This window comes from Thalassophryne amazonica, chromosome 5, assembly GCF_902500255.1.
Source record: "Thalassophryne amazonica chromosome 5, fThaAma1.1, whole genome shotgun sequence".
NCBI classification, from domain to species: domain Eukaryota; kingdom Metazoa; phylum Chordata; class Actinopteri; order Batrachoidiformes; family Batrachoididae; genus Thalassophryne; species Thalassophryne amazonica.
Window position 1 is genome coordinate 3,705,408 of NC_047107.1, and position 23,356 is coordinate 3,728,763.

Sequence of the window (23,356 nt, forward strand, 5' to 3'; positions counted from 1 at the left end):
TATATTAGATTAGCTGTTGCATTATGATGTATTTAGTGCAGGAATTCTGATCATCTTTTTATATAAATATAATATATTAACATTGATATTATATGATAAATAAATCAATTTCATCCAGTCATAGTGTATATAATACAAGTATTGGTCATACAAATACTTTGATTTGCATTGACACTTGAGACACAGTGTTGTCTGAGGATTTGTAAAAGAGCCTTCAAACATACATGGATTAAAGTTCTCCTTCGCTATGGCAGTTTTCCATATATATATATATATATATATATATATAAAATAGAGTAACGCTTGCCCGTTCAACACTGGCTGAAGGGTGCTGTTGTGCTTCACGCCCCTCACTTGCCCCACATAGCAAGTTAATTTTGAGCCATATTTGGAACAAAATCTGGTGGAAAAATTAATGTATTTCAGTGACATTCTTGTGGCACCATAAGTATTTTTGTGATCAACTGCTTTTGGATAAATGAACCCATCAGTTCCCATCAAGTCTCTGGTCCGCTCCCCTCCTGAGATAATGATGAGGCGTTTAGCAGGCTGACATCGCTAAATAGGTGGCTGGCTCAATTTTGTAGACAGCAAAGCTTTAGTTGTATTGATAACTGGCCTTCGTTTTGGAGCCGCCTTGGCTTGCTGATGCCAGACGGCCTCCACCCTACTGGGGAAGGCGCTGCCATCTTGTCTGCGAACATAGAGTTCTACAGGGAGGGTAACATTAAGACTTTACAGCAGGCCACGGAGCAGGTGATTAGAGACCCTATAAGGCTTATGACAAACGTGGATGTGAAATCTATTAGCTTTGCGGGAAAATTAGTGCGGAAAATCCACTATGGTGATAGTGCAGTTTATGTGGCAGGGAGGGAAATTTGTCCAGTTGAGACTGTGACCTGCTTCCGTAGACGTGTCCATAAAAATCATAGAAGGATATGCTTTGCAAACTTAATAACCATTACTACATTGGATGACGTTGAAATTGAGGATGGTCTGCTGGCTGTTCCAACAGTATCAAATATTTTGTGTCTGCTCCCTACAACCTGTGTGGAATGTCTCAAACCTAAACCTACTTCCAGGCATCTTATATATGCTACTCTGGAACCACCCCTAAATCCAAACAGACAAACTGCCAACCCCACTGAGGTCCTTAGTCTGGGTCTCATTAACATAAGATCACTGTCTTCAACATCAATGTTGCTTAATGATCTAATTATGAATCACCACTTAGGTTTGATTGGATTTTGTGAAACCTGGCTTAAACCTATAGCTGTCCTCCCCTTAAATGAGGTCTGCCCACCAGCATACACATTTAGTCAGGTCCCTCTTGATGCGAAGCAAGGCGGGGGTGTTGCTCTTATTTATATATCTAGGTTTATTTTATTAGCTGTTCGGGGTCACAAATATAATTTTAACATCTGATTCTCCGCTCTGTCCACGATGCTACATACAGTAGTGTTCAGAATAATAGTAGTGCTATGTGACTAAAAAGATTAATCCAGGTTTTGAGTATATTTCTTATTGTTACATGGGAAACAAGGTACCAGTAGATTCTCACAAATCCAACAAGACCAAGCATCCATGATATGCACACTCTTAAGGCTATGAAATTGGGCTATTAGTAAAAAAAAAAAAAAAAAAGTAGAAAAGGGGGTGTTCACAATAATAGTAGCATCTGCTGTTGACGCTACAAACTCAAAACTATTATGTTCAAACTGCTTTTTTAGCAATCCTATGAATCACTAAACTAGTATTTAGTTGTATAACCACAGTTTTTCATGATTTCTTCACATCTGCGAGGCATTAATTTTGTTGGTTTGGAACCAAGATTTTGCTGGTTTACTAGTGTACTTGGGGTCATTGTCTTGTTGAAACACCCATTTCAAGGGCATGTCCTCTTCAGCATAAGGCAACATGACCTTCAAGTATTTTGACATATCCAAACTGATCCATGATACCTGGTATGCGATATATAGGCCCAACACCATAGTAGGAGAAACATGCCCATATCATGATCCTTGCACCACCATGCTTCACTGTCTTTACTGTGAACTGTGGCTTGAATTTGGAGTTTGGGGGTCGTCTCACAAACTGTCTGCGGCCCTTGGACCCAAAAAGAACAGTTTTACTCTCATCAGTCCACAAATTATTCCTCCATTTCTCTTTAGGCGAGTTGATGTGTTCTTTGGCAAATTGTAACCTCTTCTGCACGTCTTTTATTTAACAGAGGGACTTTGTGGGGGATTCTTGCAAATAAATTAGCTTCACACAGGCGTCTTCTAACTGTCACAGCACTTACAGGTAACTCCAGACTGTCTTTGATCATCCTGGAGCTGATCAATGGGTGAGCCTTGGCCATTCTGGTTATTCTTCTATCCATTTTGATGGTTGTTTTCTGTTTTCTTCCACACGTCTCGGGTTTTTTGCTCCATTTTAAAGCATTGGAGATCATTGTAGATGAACAGCCTATAATTTGTTGCACCTGCGTATACGTTTTCCCCTCTCCAATCAACTTTTTAATCAGACTATGCTGTTCTTCTGAACAATGTCTTGAACATCCCATTTTCCTCAGGCTTTCAAAGAGAAAAGCATGTTCAACAGGTGCTGGCTTCATCCTTAAATAGGGGACACCTGATTCACACCTGTTTGTTCCACAAAATTGATGAACTCACTGACTGAATGCCACACTACTATTATTGTGAACACCCCCTTTTCTACTTTTTTTATAATAGCCCAATTTCATAGCCTTAAGAGTGTGCATATCATCAAATCAAATCAATTTTTTTATATAGCGCCAAATCACAACAAACAGTTGCCCCAAGGCGCCTTATGTTGTAAGGCAAGGCCATACAATAATTACGGAAAAACCCCAACGGTCAAAACGACCCCCTGTGAGCAAGCACTTGGCAACAGTGGGAAGGAAAAACTCCCTTTTAACAGGAAGAAACCTCCAGCAGAACCAGGCTCAGGGAGGGGCAGTCTTCTGCTGGGACTGGTTGGGGCTGAGCGAGAGAACCAGGAAAAAGACATGCTGTGGAGGGGAGCAGAGATCAATCACTAATGATTAAATGCAGAGTGGTGCATACAGAGCAAAAAGAGAAAGAAACAATCAGTGCATCATGGGAACCCCCCAGCAGTCTAAGTCTATAGCAGCATAACTAAGGGATGGTTCAGGGTCACCTGATCCAGCCCTAACTATAAGCTTTAGCAAAAAGGAAAGTTTTAAGCCTAATCTTAAAAGTAGAGAGGGTGTCTGTCTCCCTGATCTGAATTGGGAGCTGGTTCCACAGGAGAGGAGCCTGAAAGCTGAAGGCTCTGCCTCCCATTCTACTCTTACAAACCCTAGGAACTACAAGTAAGCTTGCAGTCTGAGAGCGAAGCGCTCTATTGGGGTGATATGGTACTATGAGGTCCCTAAGATAAGATGGGACCTGATTATTCAAAACCTTATAAGTAAGAAGAAGAATTTTAAATTCTATTCTAGAATTAACAGGAAGCCAATGAAGAGAGGCCAATATGGGTGAGATATGCTCTCTCCTTCTAGTCCCTGTTAGCACTCTAGCTGCAGCATTTTGAATTAACTGAAGGCTTTTCAGGGAACTTTTAGGACAACCTGATAATAATGAATTACAATAGTCCAGCCTAGAGGAAATAAATGCATGAATTAGTTTTTCAGCATCACTCTGAGACAAGACCTTTCTAATTTTAGAGATATTGCGCAAATGCAAAAAAGCAGTCCTACATATTTGTTTAATATGCGCATTGAATGACATATCCTGATCAAAAATGACTCCAAGATTTCTCACAGTATTACTAGAGGTCAGATAATGCCATCCAGAGTAAGGATCTGATTAGACACCATGTTTCTAAGATTTGTGGGGCCAAGTACAATAACTTCAGTTTTATCTGAGTTTAAAAGCAGGAAATTAGAGGTCATCCATGTCTTTATGTCTGTAAGACAATCCTGCAGTTTAGCTAATTGGTGTGTGTCCTCTGGCTTCATGGATAGATAAAGCTGGGTATCATCTGCGTAACAATTAAAATTTAAGCAATGCCGTCTAATAATACTGCCTAAGGGAAACATGTATAAAGTGAATAAAATTGGTCCTAGCACAGAACCTTGTGGAACTCCATAATTAACCTTAGTCTGTGAAGAAGATTCCCCATTTACATGTACAAATTGTAATCTATTAGATAAATATGATTCAAACCACCGCAGCGCAGTGCCTTTAATACCTATGGCATGCTTTAATCTCTGTAATAAAATTTTATGGTCAACAGTATCAAAAGCAGCACTGAGGTCTAACAGAACAAGCACAGAGATGAGTCCACTGTCTGAGGCCATAAGAAGATCATTTGTAACCTTCACTAATGCTGTTTCTGTACTATGATGAATTCTAAAACCTGACTGAAACTCTTCAAATAGACCATTCCTCTGCAGATGATCAGTTCGCTGTTTTACAACTACCCTTTCAAGAATTTTTGAGAGAAAAGGAAGGTTGGAGATTGGCCTATAATTAGCTAAGATAGCTGGGTCAAGTGATGGCTTTTTAAGTAATGGTTTAATTACTGCCACCTTAAAAGCCTGTGGTACATAGCCAACTAATAAAGATAGATTGATCAAATTTAAGATCGAAGCATTAATTAATGGTAGGGCTTCCTTGAGCAGCCTGGTAGGAATGGGGTCTAATAGACATGTTGATGGTTTGGAGGAAGTAACTAATGAAAATAACTCAGAACAATCGGAGAGAAAGAGTCTAACCAAATACCGGCATCACTGAAAGCAGCCAAAGATAATGATACGTCTTTGGGATGGTTATGAGTAATTTTTTCTCTAATAGTTAAAATTTTATTAGCAAAGAAAGTCATGAAGTCATTACTAGTTAAAGTTAAAGGAATACTCGGCTCAATAGAGCTCTGACTCTTTGTCAGCCTGGCTACAGTGCTGAAAAGAAACCTGGGGTTGTTCTTATTTTCTTCAATTAGTGATGAGTAGTAAGATGTCCTAGCTTTACGGAGGGCTTTTTTATAGAGCAACAGACTCTTTTTCCAGGCTAAGTGAAGATCTTCTAAATTAGTGAGACGCCATTTCCTCTCCAACTTACGGGTTATCTGCTTTAAGCTGCGAGTTTGTGAGTTATACCACGGAGTCAGGCACTTCTGATTTAAAGCTCTTTTTCAGAGGAGCTACAGCATCCAAAGTTGTCTTCAGTGAGGATGTAAAACTATTGACGAGATACTCTATCTCACTTACAGAGTTTAGGTAGCTACTTTGCACTGTGTTGGTATATGGCATTAGAGAACATAAAGAAGGAAACATATCCTTAAACCTAGTTACAGCGCTTTCTGAAAGACTTCTAGTGTAATGAACCTTATTCCCCACTGCTGGGTAGTCCATCAGAGTAAATGTTATTAAGAAATGATCAGACAGAAGGGAGTTTTCAGGGAATACTGTTAAGTCTTCAATTTCCATACCATAAGTCAGAACAAGATCTAAGATATGATTAAAGCGGTGGGTGGATTCATTTACATTTTAAGCAAAGCCAATTGAGTCTAATAATAGATTAAATGCAGTGTTGAGGCTGTCATTCTCAGCATCTGTGTGGATGTTAAAATCGCCCACTATAATTATCTTATCTGAGCTAAGCACTAAGTCAGACAAAAGGTCTGAAAATTCACAGAGAAACTCACAGTAACGACCAGGTGGACGATAGATAATAACAAATAAAAATGGTTTTTGAGACTTCCAATTTGGATGGACAAGACTAAGAGTCAAGCTTTCAAATGAATTAAAGCACTGTCTGGGTTTTTGATTAATTAATAAGCTGGAATGGAAGATTGCTGCTAATCCTCCGCCCCGGCCCGTGCTACGAGCATTCTGACAGTTAGTGTGACTCGGGGGTGTTGACTCATTTAAACTAACATATTCATCCTGCTGTAACCAGGTTTCTGTAAGGCAGAATAAATCAGTTTGTTGATCAATTATTATATCATTTACTAACAGGGACTTAGAAGAGAGAGACCTAATGTTTAATAGACCACATTTAACTGTTTTAGTCTGTGGTGCAGTTGAAGGTGCTATATTTTTTCTTTTTGAATTTTTATGCTTAAATGGATTTTTACTAGTTATTGGTGGTCTGGGAGCAGGCACCGTCTCTACGGGGATGGGGTAATGAGGGGATGGCAGGGGGAGAGAAGCTGCAGAGAGGTGTGTAAGACTACAACTCTGCTTCCTGGTCCCAACCCTGGATAGTCATGGTTTGGAGGATTTAAGAAAATTGGCCAGATTTCTAGAAATGAGAGCTGCTCCATCCAAAGTGGGATGGATGCCGTCTCTCCTAACAAGACCAGGTTTTCCCCAGAAGCTTTGCCAATTATCTATGAAGCCCACCTAATTTTTTGGACACCACTCAGACAGCCAGCAATTCAAGGAGAACATACGGCTAAACATGTCACTCCCGGTCCGATTGGGGAGGGGCCCAGGCAAGCAAGTCAGTCCAAAAGTCCAAAAATATCATGAATGCTTGGTCTTGTTGGATTTGTGAGAATCTACTGAATCTACTGGTACCTTGTTTCCCATGTAACAATAAGAAATATACTCAAAACCTGGATTAATCTTTTTCGTCACATAGCACTACTATTATTCGGAACACTACTGTATTGCCAAGGTCAGAAGAATAAAAATCAGCCGTATACTTAGTCACTGTATATAGGCCTCCTGGCCCATACTCTGAATACTTAGATGAATTTGGTGAGTTCATCTCTAACTAGTCAACTAGTGCAGATGACATTCTGTTTATTGGTGACTTCAACATTCAGAAAAATAAGCCTTCTGATACCCTGCATTTGGTTGTCGCACGTGTTATTACAAAGTGGACTTACTACTCTGATTTGATCAACAAAAACAAGCATAACTCAAAGTTGTTGTTCGACACGGTGGCAACACTTATACATGGACAACCACCTGCAGTTCGCTCTCCTTTTACAGCACAAGATTTCTTGGATTACTTTGAGAAGAAAATAGAAGACATTAGGTTAAACATATCCCAGCATGCCTTAATCCAGCCACTACACCCTGCTATTGAGGTGGGAGCCATCACTGAGGTATTACGTAGATTACAGAATTTGATAGTATCTCACTCGGCATGCTGACAAAACTCATAACGTCAACAAAAAGCACAACCTGTTTATTTGATCCTATACGAGGGCTGTCCGTAAAGTATAGGTCCTTTTTATTTTTTTCTAAAACTATATGGATTTCATTCATATGTTTTTACGTCAGACATGCTTGCACCCTCGTGCGCATGCGTGAGTTTTTCCATGCCTGTCGGTGACGTCATTCGCCTGTGAGCACTCCTTGTGGGAGGAGTCGTCCAGCCCCTCGTCGGAATTCCTTTGTCTGAGAAGTTGCTGAGAGACTGGCGCTTTGTTTGATCAAAGTTTTTTCTAAACCTGTGAGACACATCGAAGTGGACATGGTTCGAAAAATTAAGCTGGTTTTCAGTGAAAATTTTAACAGCTGATGAGAGATTTTGAGGTGATTCTGTCGCTTTAAGGACTTTTCACGGTGCGAGACGTCGCGCTGCGCTCTCAGGCAGCGTCATCAGCCTGTTTCAAGCTGAAAACCTCCACATTTCAGGCTCTATTGATCCAGGACGTCGTGAGAGAACAGAGAAGTTTCAGAAGAAGTCGGTTTCAGCATTTTATCCGGATATTCCACTGTTAAAGGAGATTTTTTTAATGAAAGACGTGCGGACGCGGCGCGGCGGCACAGGAAAAACACCTCCGTGTTGATAACCATTTGTAAAATCCAGGCGGCTTTTGATGGCTTTCAGTGGAGTGAGTATATGAGAAATTGTTTATCAGCTGGAGATGTTCCAACTTGTCCTCAAGGCTTCCAACAGAGGTGTTTTTCCTGTGGCGGAGCGTCGCGGCGGCTGCAAGCCGACGCTGCAATCCGCCTGCACGTCTTTCATTAAAAAAATCTCCTTTAACAGTGGAATATCCGGATAAAATGCTGAAACCGACTTCTTCTGAAACTTCTCTGTTCTCTCACGACGTCCTGGATCAATAAAGCCTGAAATGTGGAGGTTTTCAGCTTGAAACAGGCTGATGACGCCGCCTGAGAGCGCTGCGCGACGTCTCGCACCGTGAAAAGTCCTTAAAGCGACAGAATCACCTCAAAATCTCTGATCAGCTGTTAAAATTTTCACTGAAGACCAGCTTAATTTTTCGAACCATGTCCACTTCGATGTGTCTCACAGGTTTAGAAAAAATTTTGATCAAACAAAGCGCCAGTCTCTCAGCAACTTCTCAGACAAAGGAATTCCGACGAGGGGCTGGACGACTCCTCCCACAAGGAGTGCTCACAGGCGAATGATGTCACCGACAGGCGTGGAAAAACTCGCGCATGCGCACAGGGTTCAAGCATGTCTGACGTAAAAACATATGAATGAAATCCATATAGTTTTAGAAAAAAATAAAAAGGACCTATACTTTACGGACAGCCCTCGTACCAACAAAACTCTTTAAGGACCTGTGGCCCACTTTTGGGCCGACAGTCCTGGAAATTATTAATCTTTCTTTAACTTCTGGATCTGTTCCTAAATGTTTCAAATCTGCAGAGATTAAACCATTATTTAAGAAACCTAATCTTGACCCTAGTGTATTGAAAATCTATCGGCTGATATCAAATCTATCATTTTGCTCTAAAATTCTGGAAAAAGTGGGGTCACGGCAGCTCGTAGACCATCATACTGAGAATAATCTCTTTGAGCCACTGCAGTCTGCTTTTAGAAAATATCATTCCACAGAGACGGCTCTCACTAAAGTGGTGAATGATCTTCTGCTTACAGTGGTCTCGGACACCACTACGGTTCTTGTGCTGTTAGATCTCAGTGCTGCATTTGATACAGTGGATCATCATATTCTACTTGATAGGCTGGAAAATCATTTTGGGATTACCGGGAGTGCCCTTGTATGGCTGACGTCATACTTGACCAGTCGTTCTCACTGTGTTTTGTACAGTAACACTATCTCATGTCACCTTAGTGACATGAAATTTGGGTTTCCACGGGGGTCCGTCTTAGGCCCCCTGCTTTTCTCCCTTTATATATCACCCTTTTGGCACATATTGTGGTGTTTTGGGATTACCTGTCACTGCTGTGCTTATGATACTCAGTTATACATGTGGATAACTGCTGGTAATCTCATTTACATAAAATCCTTAGAAGATTGCTTTGCATCAGTGAGAATCTGGATGTCTAGAAACATCTTACTTTTAAACTCTGATAAGACTGAAATGATGGTTCTTGGTCCAGTGAGACGTCAGCATCAATTTGACCAGCTAATGCTTAGCCTCGGTTTATGTGTCATATATCACACTGACAAAGTGAGGAACCTTGGGGTAATTTTTGATCCTGTGTTGTCCTTTGACCTCCACATTAGAGATATTACGAGGACTGCTTTCTTCCACCTGCGAAATATAGCGAAGATTCGTCCCATCCTGTCTATGGCTGATGCTGAGACCCTGATCCATGCGTTTGTCTCTTCTAGACTGGACTACTGCAATATTCTATTTTCTGGTTTACTGCAGTCCCAGCATTAGGGCTCTCCAATTGGTTCAAAATGCTGCTGCCAGACCTTTGACGGGAAGCAGAAAGTTTGACCACATTACACCCATTTTTGCATACCTTCGCTGGCTTCCTGTCCCAGTGAGATCAGATTATAAGGTTCTGTTACTAATAAAATTGACAGACTGGCACCTCCCTATCTAGCTGACCTAATTAAACCCTACATACCGGCCTGGGCTTTACGTTCTCATGGTGCAGGACTACTTTGTGTCCCTAGGGTGAATAAAAAGTCTGTGGGTCACAGAGCTTTCGCTTATCATGTCCCTGTTCTGTGGAATGATCTCCCTGCATCAATAAAACAGTCAGATTCTGTGGAGACTTTCAAGTCCAGACTTAAGACGCACTTATTTTCCCTTTCATATGGCTAGCATACTGGTATAGTATGTTTCTATGCTTTTTACCCCTTTAGATTTTGTCATAAACAGAGGCGGTTCCAGCCTCAACTTTATCAAAGGTCTGGGTCTATTAGTGAAGCTTAGGGCTAGTGGCCTGCGATCACCTTAGTATTGCTTTTGTTCTTCTTGTTGCTAAATGCTGATTAAATTATACTGTATTTGTTGTCATTCTGCTGCCTGTTATTGTTTTTCTCTCTGTTTGAGGTGCGGCTCCGTCCAGAGATGGGTGTGGTTAGGGATGGGTATCGAGAACCGGTTCCTTTCGGGTATCGTTAAGAAATGATTCGATCCACCGACATCAGTAACCTTTTTACTTAACAATTCCCTTATCGGTCCTTCAGAGTGGCCGTTGTTTTTGGGGGTGTTTGTCAGGAAAATTATAATTTCTCTACATTGATTACAGACCCTTCAGTGGGTCTGTAATCAACTTTTCTGCAGCGTGGCTTTGCTTTGAACCTTGAACCAATCGAAGCAGTGATTCGCAGATCGATGCAGTGCTTCGATCATTGCTTCGTTGATTTTTTTTTTTTTTTCTTTTCGCTTTTCCCTGCTAAAACCGTAAAGAGCATATGGCTGAGAGTATTATTTACCTTTTTTATGTTAAACCGACCTGTTATGGTCTTCTGAAACAGTTGATAGATGTATTTTATAACAAAAACGGGAGTGATGCTAACACATTAGCATGTCTGTGGCATTTTCAATGTTAAAATTAGCATTAAGCAGGTGCAGCTGTCAAGCGTTTGTTGTCGTAAAAGTCAAATGTATTACAAATTGTAATATTTTTTTAATTTATTTTTGTTTATATATTAATAATAGCAAGCACAACAATAATAGTAATAATAACTAATCTAATGATTATACGAGGGCTGTCAATAAAGTAACGGTCCTTTTTATTTTTTTCAAAAACTATATGGATTTCATTCATATGTTTTTACGTCAGACATGCTTGAACCCTCGTGCGCATGCGTGACTTTTTCCACGCCTGTCGGTGACGTCATTCGCCTGTGAGCACTCCTTGTGGGAGGAGTCGTCCAGCCCCTCGTCGGAATTCCTTTGTCTGAGAAGTTGCTGAGAGACTGGCGCGTTGTTTGATCAAAATTTTTTCTAAACCTGTGAGACACATCGAAGTGGACACGGTTCGAAAAATTAAGCTGGTTTTCAGTGAAAATTTTAACAGCTGATGACAGATTTTGAGGTGATTCTGTCGCTTTAAGGACTTTTCACGGTGCGAGACGTCGCTCAGCGCTCTCAGGCGGCGTCATCAGCCTGTTTCAAGCTGAAAACCTCCACATTTCAGGCTCTATTGATCCAGGACGTCGTGAGAGAACAGAGAAGTTTCAGAAGAAGTCGGTTTCAGCATTTTATCCGGATATTCCACTGTTAAAGGAGATTTTTTTAATGAAAGACGTGCGGACGGATCCGCGCGTCGGGACGCAGCCGACGCGGTGCAGCGGCACAGGAAAAACACCTCCGTGTTGATAACCATTTGTAAAATCCAGGCGGCTTTTGATGGCTTTCAGTGGAGTGAGTATATGAGAAATTGTTTAACAGGCAGGACATGTTCCAACTTGTCCTTAAGGCTTTCAACAGAGGTGTTTTTCCTGTGGCGGAGCGTTGCGGCGGCTGCGTCCCGACGCGCGGACCCGTCCGCACGTCTTTCATTAAAAAAATCTCCTTTAACAGTGGAATATCCGGATAAAATGCTGAAACCGACTTCTTCTGAAACTTCTCTGTTCTCTCACGACGTCCTGGATCAATAGAGCCTGAAATGTGGAGGTTTTAAGCTTGAACAGGCTGATGACGCCGCCTGAGAGCGCTGAGCGACGTCTCGCACCGTGAAAAGTCCTTAAAGCGACAGTATCACCTCAAAATCTCTCATCAGCCGTTAAAATTTTCACTGAAAACCAGCTTAATTTTTCGAACCGTGTCCACTTCGATGTGTCTCACAGGCTTAGAAAAAATTCTGATCAAACAACGCGCCAGTCTCTCAGCAACTTCTCAGACAAAGGAATTCCGACGAGGGGCTGGACGACTCCTCCCACAAGGAGTGCTCACAGGCGAATGACGTCACCGACAGGTGTGGAAAAACTCATGCATGCGCACGAGGGTTCAAGCATGTCTGACGTAAAAACATATGAATGAAATCCATATAGTTTTTGAAAAAAATAAAAAGGACCGTAACTTTATTGACAGCCCTCGTATACAATTTTAGAGAAAGAGACAAAAAGAACCTGAATAAAAACACAACAGAAAAAATTTAAAGCCAACTAACAATGAACATACATAAATAAATACATACATACATATAGAAATAAATGTTTCCTGTGAACACCTAGTGTCTCTTACACCTCCATTTCATCCCTGTCTTATTTAAGTTTAATGACAGTTTGTTTTGCTCAAACCATATTTTCAATGTGTTAATTTCTTCAGTGATTTCCTCCAGAACTATCTGACAAACTAGAAAATTGCTGCATCCTAGTAAGAGCAGAATACTACTGGAATGAATTTGAATAAGGAAAGTTGTTTTTTTTTTTCCTCACTAAATGGATGCTGCACTCACTGCAGTTTATTGTCTGGAATAGTCCCAGATTGCATTTCAGAGCTTCTAGAATTCAAACATTTTCGTGCAGGTGGTGTTGGGGGTAATTTTGGGTTTCAGCTTTTTTTGTTTTTCACCACTTTCATCCCTGAATATGTGAAATCGTGAGTCACTGTTGTGCAGATTAAAGTCACTAACTGGGACTCCTGTCTTGTTGCGAGAAAGAAACGAGAGTCGTCCTCTGTTCTGTTCACACAGCTCCAAACGCTGTGCGGCGCTCTGCAGAGTCAAGTTAGAACCATAGAGTCCAGTCAGAATTAATAACTTCAAAGTGAAACACCGTTTTGTTTGTTTTTATTTATGTCCAGAGATGAAGGATACAGTGACCAATTTCATATTTATTTACTTTAAGACTCAATGAAATACATAGAAAACCTGTAAAGCCTACTTTTAGTACAAAATTCACAAGAGGTATCGAAAAGGGACTCGATAAGGAATCGGATCGATAAGCAGAATCGATAATGGCATCGATATCGATAAAATGTTATCGGTACCCATCGCTAGGTATGGTGTCTTCTTCTGTCGGCCTTCTGTGCACCAGCATGGACTCCCAAAATTTCCTGTATAATTTCCTGTATTGTCTGTTGTGTCTGTATCAAGGCCCAAGCTGAGGGTCACTCCTTTAAGTCTGGTCTGCTTGAGGTTTCTTCCTCAAATCATCAGAGGGAGTCTTTCTTACCACTGCCACCTGTGTTCTTGCACTGGGGGTTGGTAAGATTAGACCTTATTCGTGTGAATTGCCTTGTGGCAACTTTGTTGTGGTTTGGTGCGATGTAAAAAAAAAAAAAATTGAAATTTTTACATAGTGTCCTCACTGTAGCTTGACTTTTATGTCGTGAATGAAAGTGTTTTTTTTCCTGCTACCACAACCCTCACTCTGTGAAAATTTGTAAGACAGAAAATTTTTTGTGAGAAAATATTTCTCTTCTATTCATCCTTAAAATTTTGCCCAAAATGCACTGTTTGGTACCTCATTTTCAAAAAAAAGTTTCAGATTTTATTTTATTTTTTTTATTTTTTTATCCCACCCTACTTAACAGGTCTGGAATAAGAGAAAATTTTAATTTTTTCTGTTTGGCTGTGATTTTATTTATTATTAGCCTATTATACTGTGCATTTGGAAAGTATTCACAGTACTTCACTTTTCCCACTTTTTGTTATGTTTGAACCTCCTTGATGTTTAAAGACATCAAGGATGTGTCAGAAGTGTCCTCCTTTCATTTTGGGATTGCCAAGATTAGATCAATCCTGTCTGACAGAGATGCAGACGTCCTCATTCATGCCTTTCTGACATCTCGCCTGGACCACTGCAGTGTGCTTCTGTCAGGACCTCCAAAGAAAAGCTTTCGTGCTTTGCAGACGCTTTAAAATGCTGCTGCTCGTATCCTGACGAGAGCAGGGAATACGAGCTTATTACTCCGGTGCTGGCCCTCTCTCCATTGGCTTCCTTGTCAGTTTCGTGCTGATTTTTAAGGTGCTTTTATTAACTTATAAAATTGTAAATGGACTTGCACCTTCTTACCTAACAGATCTTGTGAACACTTATACACCTTCTCGCAACCTTCATTCTCAGGGAACTGGCCTTTTGGTTGTTCCAAAGGTCAAGAAAAAGACTGTTGGTGAGTAACTGAACTTGTGGAACAAGCTTCCTATGAACGTTCGACTGGCAGGCTCTGTGGATGTTTTTAAAGCAAAGCTAAAGACCCAATTATTTATTCTTTGTTTTGATTCTTGAGTTAATTTGGTTCTTTTTAAGTAATGTTTTGGTTTGTATCTCACTGTCTGTACAGCACTTTGATTGAAAGCGCTTTATAAATAAAATTATTATTATGTTACAGCCTTATTCCAAAATGTTTTCCCTCTACAATCTGCACACAACACCCCATAATGACCATGTGAAAAAGTTTTTCTTTTTGTTTTTTTTTTTGTAAATTTTTGTAAATTTATTAAAAATAAATAAGAAATCACATGCACATAAATATTTACTGCCTTTGCCATGAAGCTCAAAATTGAGTTCAGGTGCCTCCTGTTTCCACTGATCATCCTTGAGATGTTTCTACAGCTTAATTGGAGTCCACCTGGAGTAAATTCAGTTGATTGGACATGATTTGGAAAGACACACACCTGTCTACATATAAGGTCCCACAGTTGACAGTCAGAGCACAAACCAAGCATGAAGTCAAAGGAATTGTCTGTAGACCTCTGAGACAGGATTGTCTGGAGGCACATATCTGGGGAAGGGTCCAGAAACATTTCTGCTGCTTTGAAGGTCCCAATGAGCACAGTGACCTCCATCATCCACAAATGGAGGAAGTTCAGGTCCACCAGGACTCTTCCTAGAGCTGGCTGCCCGTCAAAACTGAGTGATCGGGGGAGAAGGGCCTTAGTCAGGGAGGTGACAAAGAACCTGATGGTCACTGTGTCGGAGCTCCAGCATTCCTCTGGAGAGAAGAGAACCTTCCAGAAGGACAACCATCTCTGCAGCAATTCACCAACCAGGCCTGTATGGTAGAGTGGCCAGACGGAAGCCACTCCTTAGTAATAGGGAGGGGTGTTATTTCAAACATTTTTTAAATCTGTGTTTTTGCATGGAATAAGAAACTATACACGGAATAAACCATAGCAGGATAAATTTGGGGTCATTTGGTTCCAAAAACCCATATAGACGGAGCCAGTGAAGATATCGGGTTCAAAAATCGCCAAAAATGTCATATCTTGAGAACCGCTGTACCTAGAGACTTGAAATTTGGCTCCAAATGTTGCTTGTCCCCAAGTTTATTTTCAACTTCTATAGTAACAGTAAGCTTATCTTGGTGTTTTTTAAGAGTAATTGACAAAAAACCTAATTTCAGTACATGTTACGATCAATTGTAACAAACAGAATCTATGTAGTTTTTATTTCAGGAACATCAGTTAAGTATAATCATCACATGTAAAGAATGACATGGCCACAATGAACTAATTATAAGCAACAGAGTGGTTTTCTACATCAACAGCACATATACGACACACGCGTTACTTGACATTTTCAAACGCTCCGTCCATATGGGTTTTTGGAACCAAATGACCCAAAAAGTATACTGTTATGGTTTATTCCATGTATATTTACATATTCCATGCAAAAATTTATAGATTTCAAAAAATTTTGAAATAACACCCCTTCCTATTAGTAAATGGCACATGGCAGCCCACCTAGAGTTTGACAAAAGGCACCTGAAGGACTCTGAGCAGGAGAAAACAAAATTGACTCCCCATTCAACCTGATGGAGCTTGAGAGGTGCTGCAAAGAGGAATGGGTTAACTGCCCAAAGATAGGTGCAGCAAGCTTGTGACATCATACTCAAGAAGACGTGAGGCTGCCTTGGAGGAGTACTTCGCATGGGTTTGAAGGTTGGTGGCCTTGACCTACTTTTCAAGGTCACCAATGGTCACAACTGTCAAATCCTTCATCTGAAATTTGTTCGCCACAATGTACCTTGGCACCTGTTGCTTGCAGAAACTTCATATTTGGTGGGTACATGCTTTGGAGGAGTACTTCGCATGGGTTTGAAGGCTGGTGACCTTGACCTACATTACAAGGTCACCAATGGTCACAACTGCCAAATCCTTTGCCACAACGTAGCTCAGCACCTATTGCTCACAGAGACTTCATACGAGGTCTGTTAGAAAAGTATCTGACCTTTTTATTTTTTTCAAAAAACTAAATGGATTTGAATCATGTGCGCTTGCATCAGACAAGCTTGAACCTTCGTGCGCATGCGTGAGTTTTTTCATGTCTGTCGGTTGCGTCATTCACCTGTGGGCAGGCTTTGAGTGAGCACTGGTCCACCCCCTCGTCGGATTTTTATTGTTTAGGAATGGCGACGCGACTGCCGCTTTGTTCCATGAAAATTTTTTTCAGAAACTCTGCCAGACGGCCAAATGGAAACCATTTGGTAGATTCAGATGGCTTTGTAATGAAAGACGAAATTTTGTAATGAAAGACGTGCGGACGGATTCGCGCGTCGGAACGCAGCCGCTCATGGCGCGGGACAAACAACACCTCCGTTACAAAATCTCCTTTAACAGTGGAATGTGCCGATAAACTGCTGATCCCGACCTGTTCTGAAACTTCTCTGTTAGTCACACGACATCCTGCATCAACAGAGCCTTAAATTTGGAAGTGATCTGCTTGTTCCAGCCTGTCGATGGCCGCTCGGGGCGCGGTGCGCCCTCCGCCGCCGTGGACCGTTTTTAATCCAGTTTTAATGGTCCGTAATCCGTGTGATACCGATAGAATCTTCACCGAAAGCCATCTGAATCTTCCAAATGGTTTCCGTCTGGCTGTCTGGCAGAGTTTCTGAAAAAATTTTCATGGAACAAAGCGGCAGTCGCTCCGCCATTCCTAAACAATAAAAATCCGATGAGGGGGGTGGACCAGTGCTCACTCAAAGCCTGTCCACAGGTGAATGATGCAACCGACAGGCGTGAAAAAACTCACTCATGCGCACGAAGGTTCAAGCTTGTCTGATGCAATCGCACATGATTCAAATCCATATAGTTTTTGAAAAAAATAAAAAGGTCGGATAGTTTTCTCACAGACCTCATATTTGATGGGTTCGAAGGCCAGTGACCTTGACCTACTTTTAAATAAAAAATTACCAATAGTTGCATTTGTTCGAAGGCTACAACTTGTTATGGTCTCTGTTGGCCACATCCTCTAAATAAATATAATGTCAATCTCCAATTTTTCCAATGTGTATCCCAGTTTACATCAAACACATGAGGGTTCAACCGAATACCTATCCCACATGTACATATTACTGCACTTTACATGGAAAATAGAACTGCGCGCGGGACATTTTGTGACGAATGTCTCCAGTTAATAAATTTGCAAAAGTCTAAAAAATATTAATAAATAAAACTTTTCATTGTCATTATGGGGTGTTATGAGTAGAATTTTGAAGAAAATTTTTTTTTTTTCATTTTGGAACAAGGCTGTAAGATAAAATGTGTAAAAAGTGAAGCGCTGTGAATACTTTGCAGATGCACCGTTTATATGAAGAGAAAAATCAAACCATTTTTTAAACGTTTCTGCTCATCCTTTTTGAACAAGAACACAGCTCGTATTTATTTAATCACCAAACGATTTCTATGAAAAAAGTAGATGGTGAACAGATTATGATTATGATGATTATGATTTTTATTTATTTATTTGCTTTAATTACTGAACATGCGTTGTGTTCTGTCTGGTAATTTATGTCGAGTCTGTAACTGTCTCATAATGAAGACATGACCTGGGTTAATTTCAGTATCAAATACAACATGTATATTCTTGTATTCTGAGTATGTTTATGCTTAAAGTAAAATTCATACTGACACCTTAAGTTAATATTTTAAGATAAAAAATGACAGTCAGTGGCCGTTGAGTCTGTAACGGACTATTCAGATATTCTCTCAAGTCATGGTATTTATCTTAACAATACTATACAGTGGGGCCAAAAAGTATTTAGTCAGTTCCTGTTTGTGCAAGTTCCCCTACTTAGAAAGATGAGAGAGGTCTGTAATTTTGTCTGTAATTGTCATCATAGGTACACTTCAACTATGAGAGACAAAATGAGAAAAAAATCCAGGAAATCACATTGGAGGATTTTTAAAGAATTTCTTTGTAAATTATGGTGGAAAATAAGTATTTGGTCAATAACAAAAGTTCAACTCAATACTTTGGAACATAATCTTTGTTGGTAATGACAGAGGTCAAACGTTTCCTGTAAGTCTTCACCAGGTTTGCACACACTGTAGCTGCTATTTTGGTCCATTCCTCCATGCAGGTCTCCTCTAGAGCAGTGATGTTTTGGAGCTGTTGCTGGGCAACACAGACTTTCAACTGCCTCAACAAATTTTCTATGGGGTTGACGTCTGGAGACTGGCTTGGCCACTCCAGGACCTTGAAATGGTTTTTACGGAGCCACTCCTTCATTGCCTGAGCAGTGTGTTTGGGATCATTGTCATGCTGGAAGACCCAGCCACGTTGCATCTTCAAAGGTCTCACTCATGGAAGGAGGATTTGTCTTTAAAATATCACGATACATGGCCACGTTCATTCTTCCTTTAACACAGATCAGTCATCCTGTCCCCTTTGCAGAAAAACAGCCCCAAAGCATGATGTTTCCACCCCCATGCTTCACAGTAGATATGGTGTTCTTGGAATGCAACTCAGCATTCTTCTTCCTCCAAACATAACGAGTTGAGTTTTTACCAAAAAGTTCTGTTTTGGTTTCATCTGCCCCCATGATATTATCCCAGTCCTCTTCTGGATCATCCATATGCTCTCTGGCAAACTTCAGACGGGCCTGGACACGTACTGGCTTAAGCAGAGGGACACGCCTGGCACTGCAGGATTTGAGTCCCTATCTGCGTAGTGTGTAGCCTTTGTTACTTTGGTCTCAGCTCTCTGCAGGTCATTCATCAGGTCCCTCTGTGTAATTCTGGGATTTTTGTTCACCGTTCTCATGATCATTTTGACCCCATGGGATGAGATGTTGCGTGGAGCCCCAGATTGAGGGAGATTATCAGTGGTCTTGTATGTCTTCCGTTTTCTTACAGTTGCTCCCACAGTTGATTTATTCACACCAACCTGCTCGATTTTTGTAGATTCACTCTTCCCAGTCTGGTGCACATTTACAATTTTCTTCCTGGTGTCCTTCGACAGCTCTTTGGTCTTGGCAATGGTTGAGTTTGTAGTCTGACTGTTTGAGGCTGTGGACAGGTGTCTTATACAGATAATGAGTTCAATCAGGTGCCATTAATACAGGTAACAGGTGGAGGACAGAAGAGCTTCTTAAAGAAGAAGTTACAGGTCTGTGAGAGTCAGAAATCTTGCTTGTTTGTGGGAGACCAAATACTTATTTTCCACCATAATTTACAAATAAATTCTTTAAAAATCCTACAATATGATTTCCTGGATTTTTTTTCCTCATTTTGTCTCTCATAGTTAATGTGTACCTATGATGAAAATTACAGACCTCTCTCATCTTTCTAAGTAGAAGAACTTGCACAATCAGGGACTGACTAAATACTTTTTTACCCCACTGTACTTCTAAAAATACTTAAAACTGTTAATCGATCAAAACAAGAGTAGCTTCTTGGAGTCTGTAATACCAGAAAATGGGAGCATGGTTATTATATTCATAACTAAGTTTTATCTGATGAGGATACATGATGACATTTTGAAGCAATCGGACATAAGTTGATCAACATGTGATCAAACTGAAAAATGGTCCGTTTTGCAGAATCTATGACCATTTGAGTGTAGCTGACCTGAGTCTGCCCTCCCATCAAGTTAAAATCAGGAGAACGTCCTCCTTTTCTTGTGCTTCTCTGTAACATTTTTTTCTCATTTTGCTGCACCTGAAGTGATGAGACATGAAGGAAACAAGTCCACGGTGTCGGGGAATCTCAGCTCCTGCTTTACTTCATGGTGACTCATGACGTCTTTTTATTTGTCCGGCTCTCGACTGCTGCTCCTTCAGGTGAGTCCTCAGACGCGCTGTGGGTCCAGAGCCTCGCTGTCAGACTTGTCCAGCCTGATGGACGTCGAGGGTCTGTCGGTCAGGCAGCTGAAGGAGATCCTCGCTAGAAACTTTGTCAACTATTCGGGGTGCTGTGAGAAGTGGGAGCTGGTGGAGCGCGTCGGCAGACTGTACAGAGAGACGGAGGAGAACAGGAAATTACGTGGGTCTTACTCAGACGTGATGCTGGCACCAGTATTGAACACAGCACTGAGCCCACGTAACACCGCACTGAGCCCACGTATACAGCACAGAGCGCACGTAACGGCGCACTGAGCGCACGTAACGGCGCACTGAGCGCACGTAACGGCGCACTGAGCGCACGTAACGGCGCACTGAGCGCACGTAACGGCGCACTGAGCGCACGTAACGGCGCACTGAGCGCACGTAACGGCGCACTGAGCGCACGTAACGGCGCACTGAGCGCACGTAACGGCGCACTGAGCGCACGTAACGGCGCACTGAGCGCACGTAACGGCGCACTGAGCGCACGTAACGGCGCACTGAGCGCACGTAACGGCGCACTGAGCGCACGTAACGGCGCACTGAGCGCACGTAACGGCGCACTGAGCGCACGTAACGGCGCACTGAGCGCACGTAACGGCGCACCGAGCGCACGTAACGGCGCACCGAGCGCACGTAACGGCGCACCGAGCGCACGTAACGGCGCACCGAGCGCACGTAACGGCGCACCGAGCGCACGTAACGGCGCACCGAGCGCACGTAACGGCGCACCGAGCGCACGTAACGCTGCACCGAGCCCACGTAACGCTGCACCGAGCCCACGTAACGCTGCACCGAGCCCACGTAACGCTGCACCGAGCCCACGTAACGCTGCACCGAGCCCACGTAACGCTGCACCGAGCCCACGTAACGCTGCACCGAGCCCACGTAACGCTGCACCGAGCCCACGTAACGCTGCACCGAGCCCACGTACACAGCACTTTGCCCACGTACACAGCACCGAGCGCACGCAACGCTGCACCGAGCCCACGCAACGCTGCACCGAGCCCACGCAACGCTGCACCGAGCCCACGCACACAGCACCGAGAGCACGTAACGCCGCACCGAGTCCACGTACAGTGAGGAAAATAAGTATTTGAACACCCTGCGATTTTGCAAGTTCTCCCACAGAGGGGTCTGAAATTTTCATCTTAGGTGCATGTCCACTGTGAGACATAATCTAAAAAAAAAAATCCGGAAATCACAATGTATGATTTTTTTTATTTTTTTTATAATGTATTTGTATGTTACTGCTGCAAATAAGTATTTGAACACCTGTGAAAATCAATGTTAATATTTGGTGCAGTAGCCTTTGTTTGCGATTACAGAGGTCAAATGTTTCCTGTAGTTTTTCACCAGGTTTAACACACTGCAGCAGTGATTTTGGTCCACTCCTCCACACAGATCTTCTCTCCATCAGCCAGGTTACTGGGCTGTCGCTGAGAAACATGGACTTTGAGCTCCCTCCAAAGATTTTCTATTGGGTTTAGGTCTGGAGACTGGCTAGGCCACTCCAGGACCTTGATATTCTTCTTACGGAGCCCCCCCTTGGTTATCCTGGCTGTGTGTTTTGGGTCATTGTCATGTCGGAAGACCCATCTATGACGCATCTTCAATGCTCTAACTGAGGGAAGGAGGTTGTTCTCCAAAATCTCCCAATACATGGCCCCGGTCATCCTCTCCTTAATACAGTGCAGTCGTCCTGTCCTATGTGCAGAAAAACACCCCCATGCTTCACAGTAGGGACGGTGTTTTTGGGATGGTACTCGGCATTCTTCTTCCTCCAAACACGGTGAGTGGAATTAAGACCAAAAAGTTCTATTTTGGTCTCATCTGACCACAGAACTTTCTCCCATGACTCCTCTGGATCATCCAAATGGTCATGGGCAAACTTAAGACGGGCCTGGATGTGTGCTGATTTAAGCAGGGGAACCTTCCGTGCCATGCATGATTTTAACCCATGACGTCTTAGTGTATTACTCACGGTAACCTTGGAAACAGTGGTGCCAGCTCTCTTCAGGTCATTGACCAGCTCCTCCCGTGCAGTTCTGGGCTCATTCCTCACCTTTATTAGGATCATTGATACGCCACGAGGTGGGATCTTGCATGGAGCCCCAGCCCGAGGGAGATTGACAGTCATGTTTAGCGTCTTCCATTTTCTATTAATTGCTCCAACAGTTGATCTTTTTTCACCAAGCTGCTTGGCAGTTGCCACGTAGCCCTTTCCAGCTTTGTGGAGGTCTACAATTTTGTCCCTGGTCAGGGTTTGCCTTTTTAGACTAAATAGTTGTGTGCCTTAAGGGCACCGAAATCTGAAAAGTTTGGTGCCCCTCAGAAAAGTTGGGTGCCAAACCTACTGCTTCACAGCATAGCTGCGAAGCAACTAGGGGGGTCTAGGGGCATATAAAAGGATGCAAATGGTGCATTCTGGTGATATCTGGGGCAGAATTGGGGTGAAATTATGGGAGGGAATTTTTGTGTTTTTGGAGTAATTTTTTGAAATTTAGAAATTTTCTAACCTTGTCAGAAGCTGAGATGACCACATGCCAATATGCACAGGCAGATTGGCATTGGGGTCATCCAAGCTGCCGATGTTTTATTAAACATCCAGCCCATTAACAATCATGGCTGCCATGAGTGTTGATTACAGTTGTGATTACAGAAAATCTATTAGCAGTCATCACGGTCATCTGCCATTCTCTGCAGCACTTCAAGGTGTTCTTCCTCAGAATCAGAATTAAACTCAGAATCTAAGGCAGAATCTGAGCCAGAGTCAGAGTTTGACTCTACATTAGAGGCTCCAGCTGTATAGGCAGCAGCAGGATCACCAGCAGCCTCTTCATCAGCATCCACTGCCACTCGAAGGCTGGCCACCTAGACCTCTCCCCTGATGACAGGAAGAGGTTGCCGCTCGCCGGCTCTGGTTGTCAGTCAAGTTAACATGACGGACCTTGATCACACGGAGCGAGATGTTGTGGAAAGCTGACAAACGTCATGAGACGTTCCCAATTCGGGCAGTATCATTATTTGCTGCAGGAGCTGCTTCTGGATGATGGCTGCTTTCAGCGGTCCTTCCGCCTCTGCAGGACCCAGTTTGAGGACCTCCTGTCCCGTTCACGCTTGTACATGTTAAAAAACAACAACAACAAAAAAAAACTCAGCTGCTTGCTGTGG

At 42.3% G+C, this 23,356-nt stretch overlaps 1 protein-coding gene across 3 annotated transcripts in view; it reads left to right on the plus strand.

Annotated features, from left to right (window-relative positions):
- LOC117510047 (E3 ubiquitin-protein ligase RNF34-like) overlaps window positions 1–23,356 on the plus strand; it is an 85,879-nt gene that overhangs the window by 45,452 nt on the left and 17,071 nt on the right. For all 3 annotated transcript variants that reach the window (XM_034169660.1, XM_034169658.1, XM_034169659.1), the window contains exon 5: window positions 20,141–20,342. In XM_034169660.1, coding sequence (XP_034025551.1) covers window positions 20,141–20,342 — 202 coding nt within the window. The remainder of the gene's footprint in view (window positions 1–20,140; window positions 20,343–23,356) is intronic.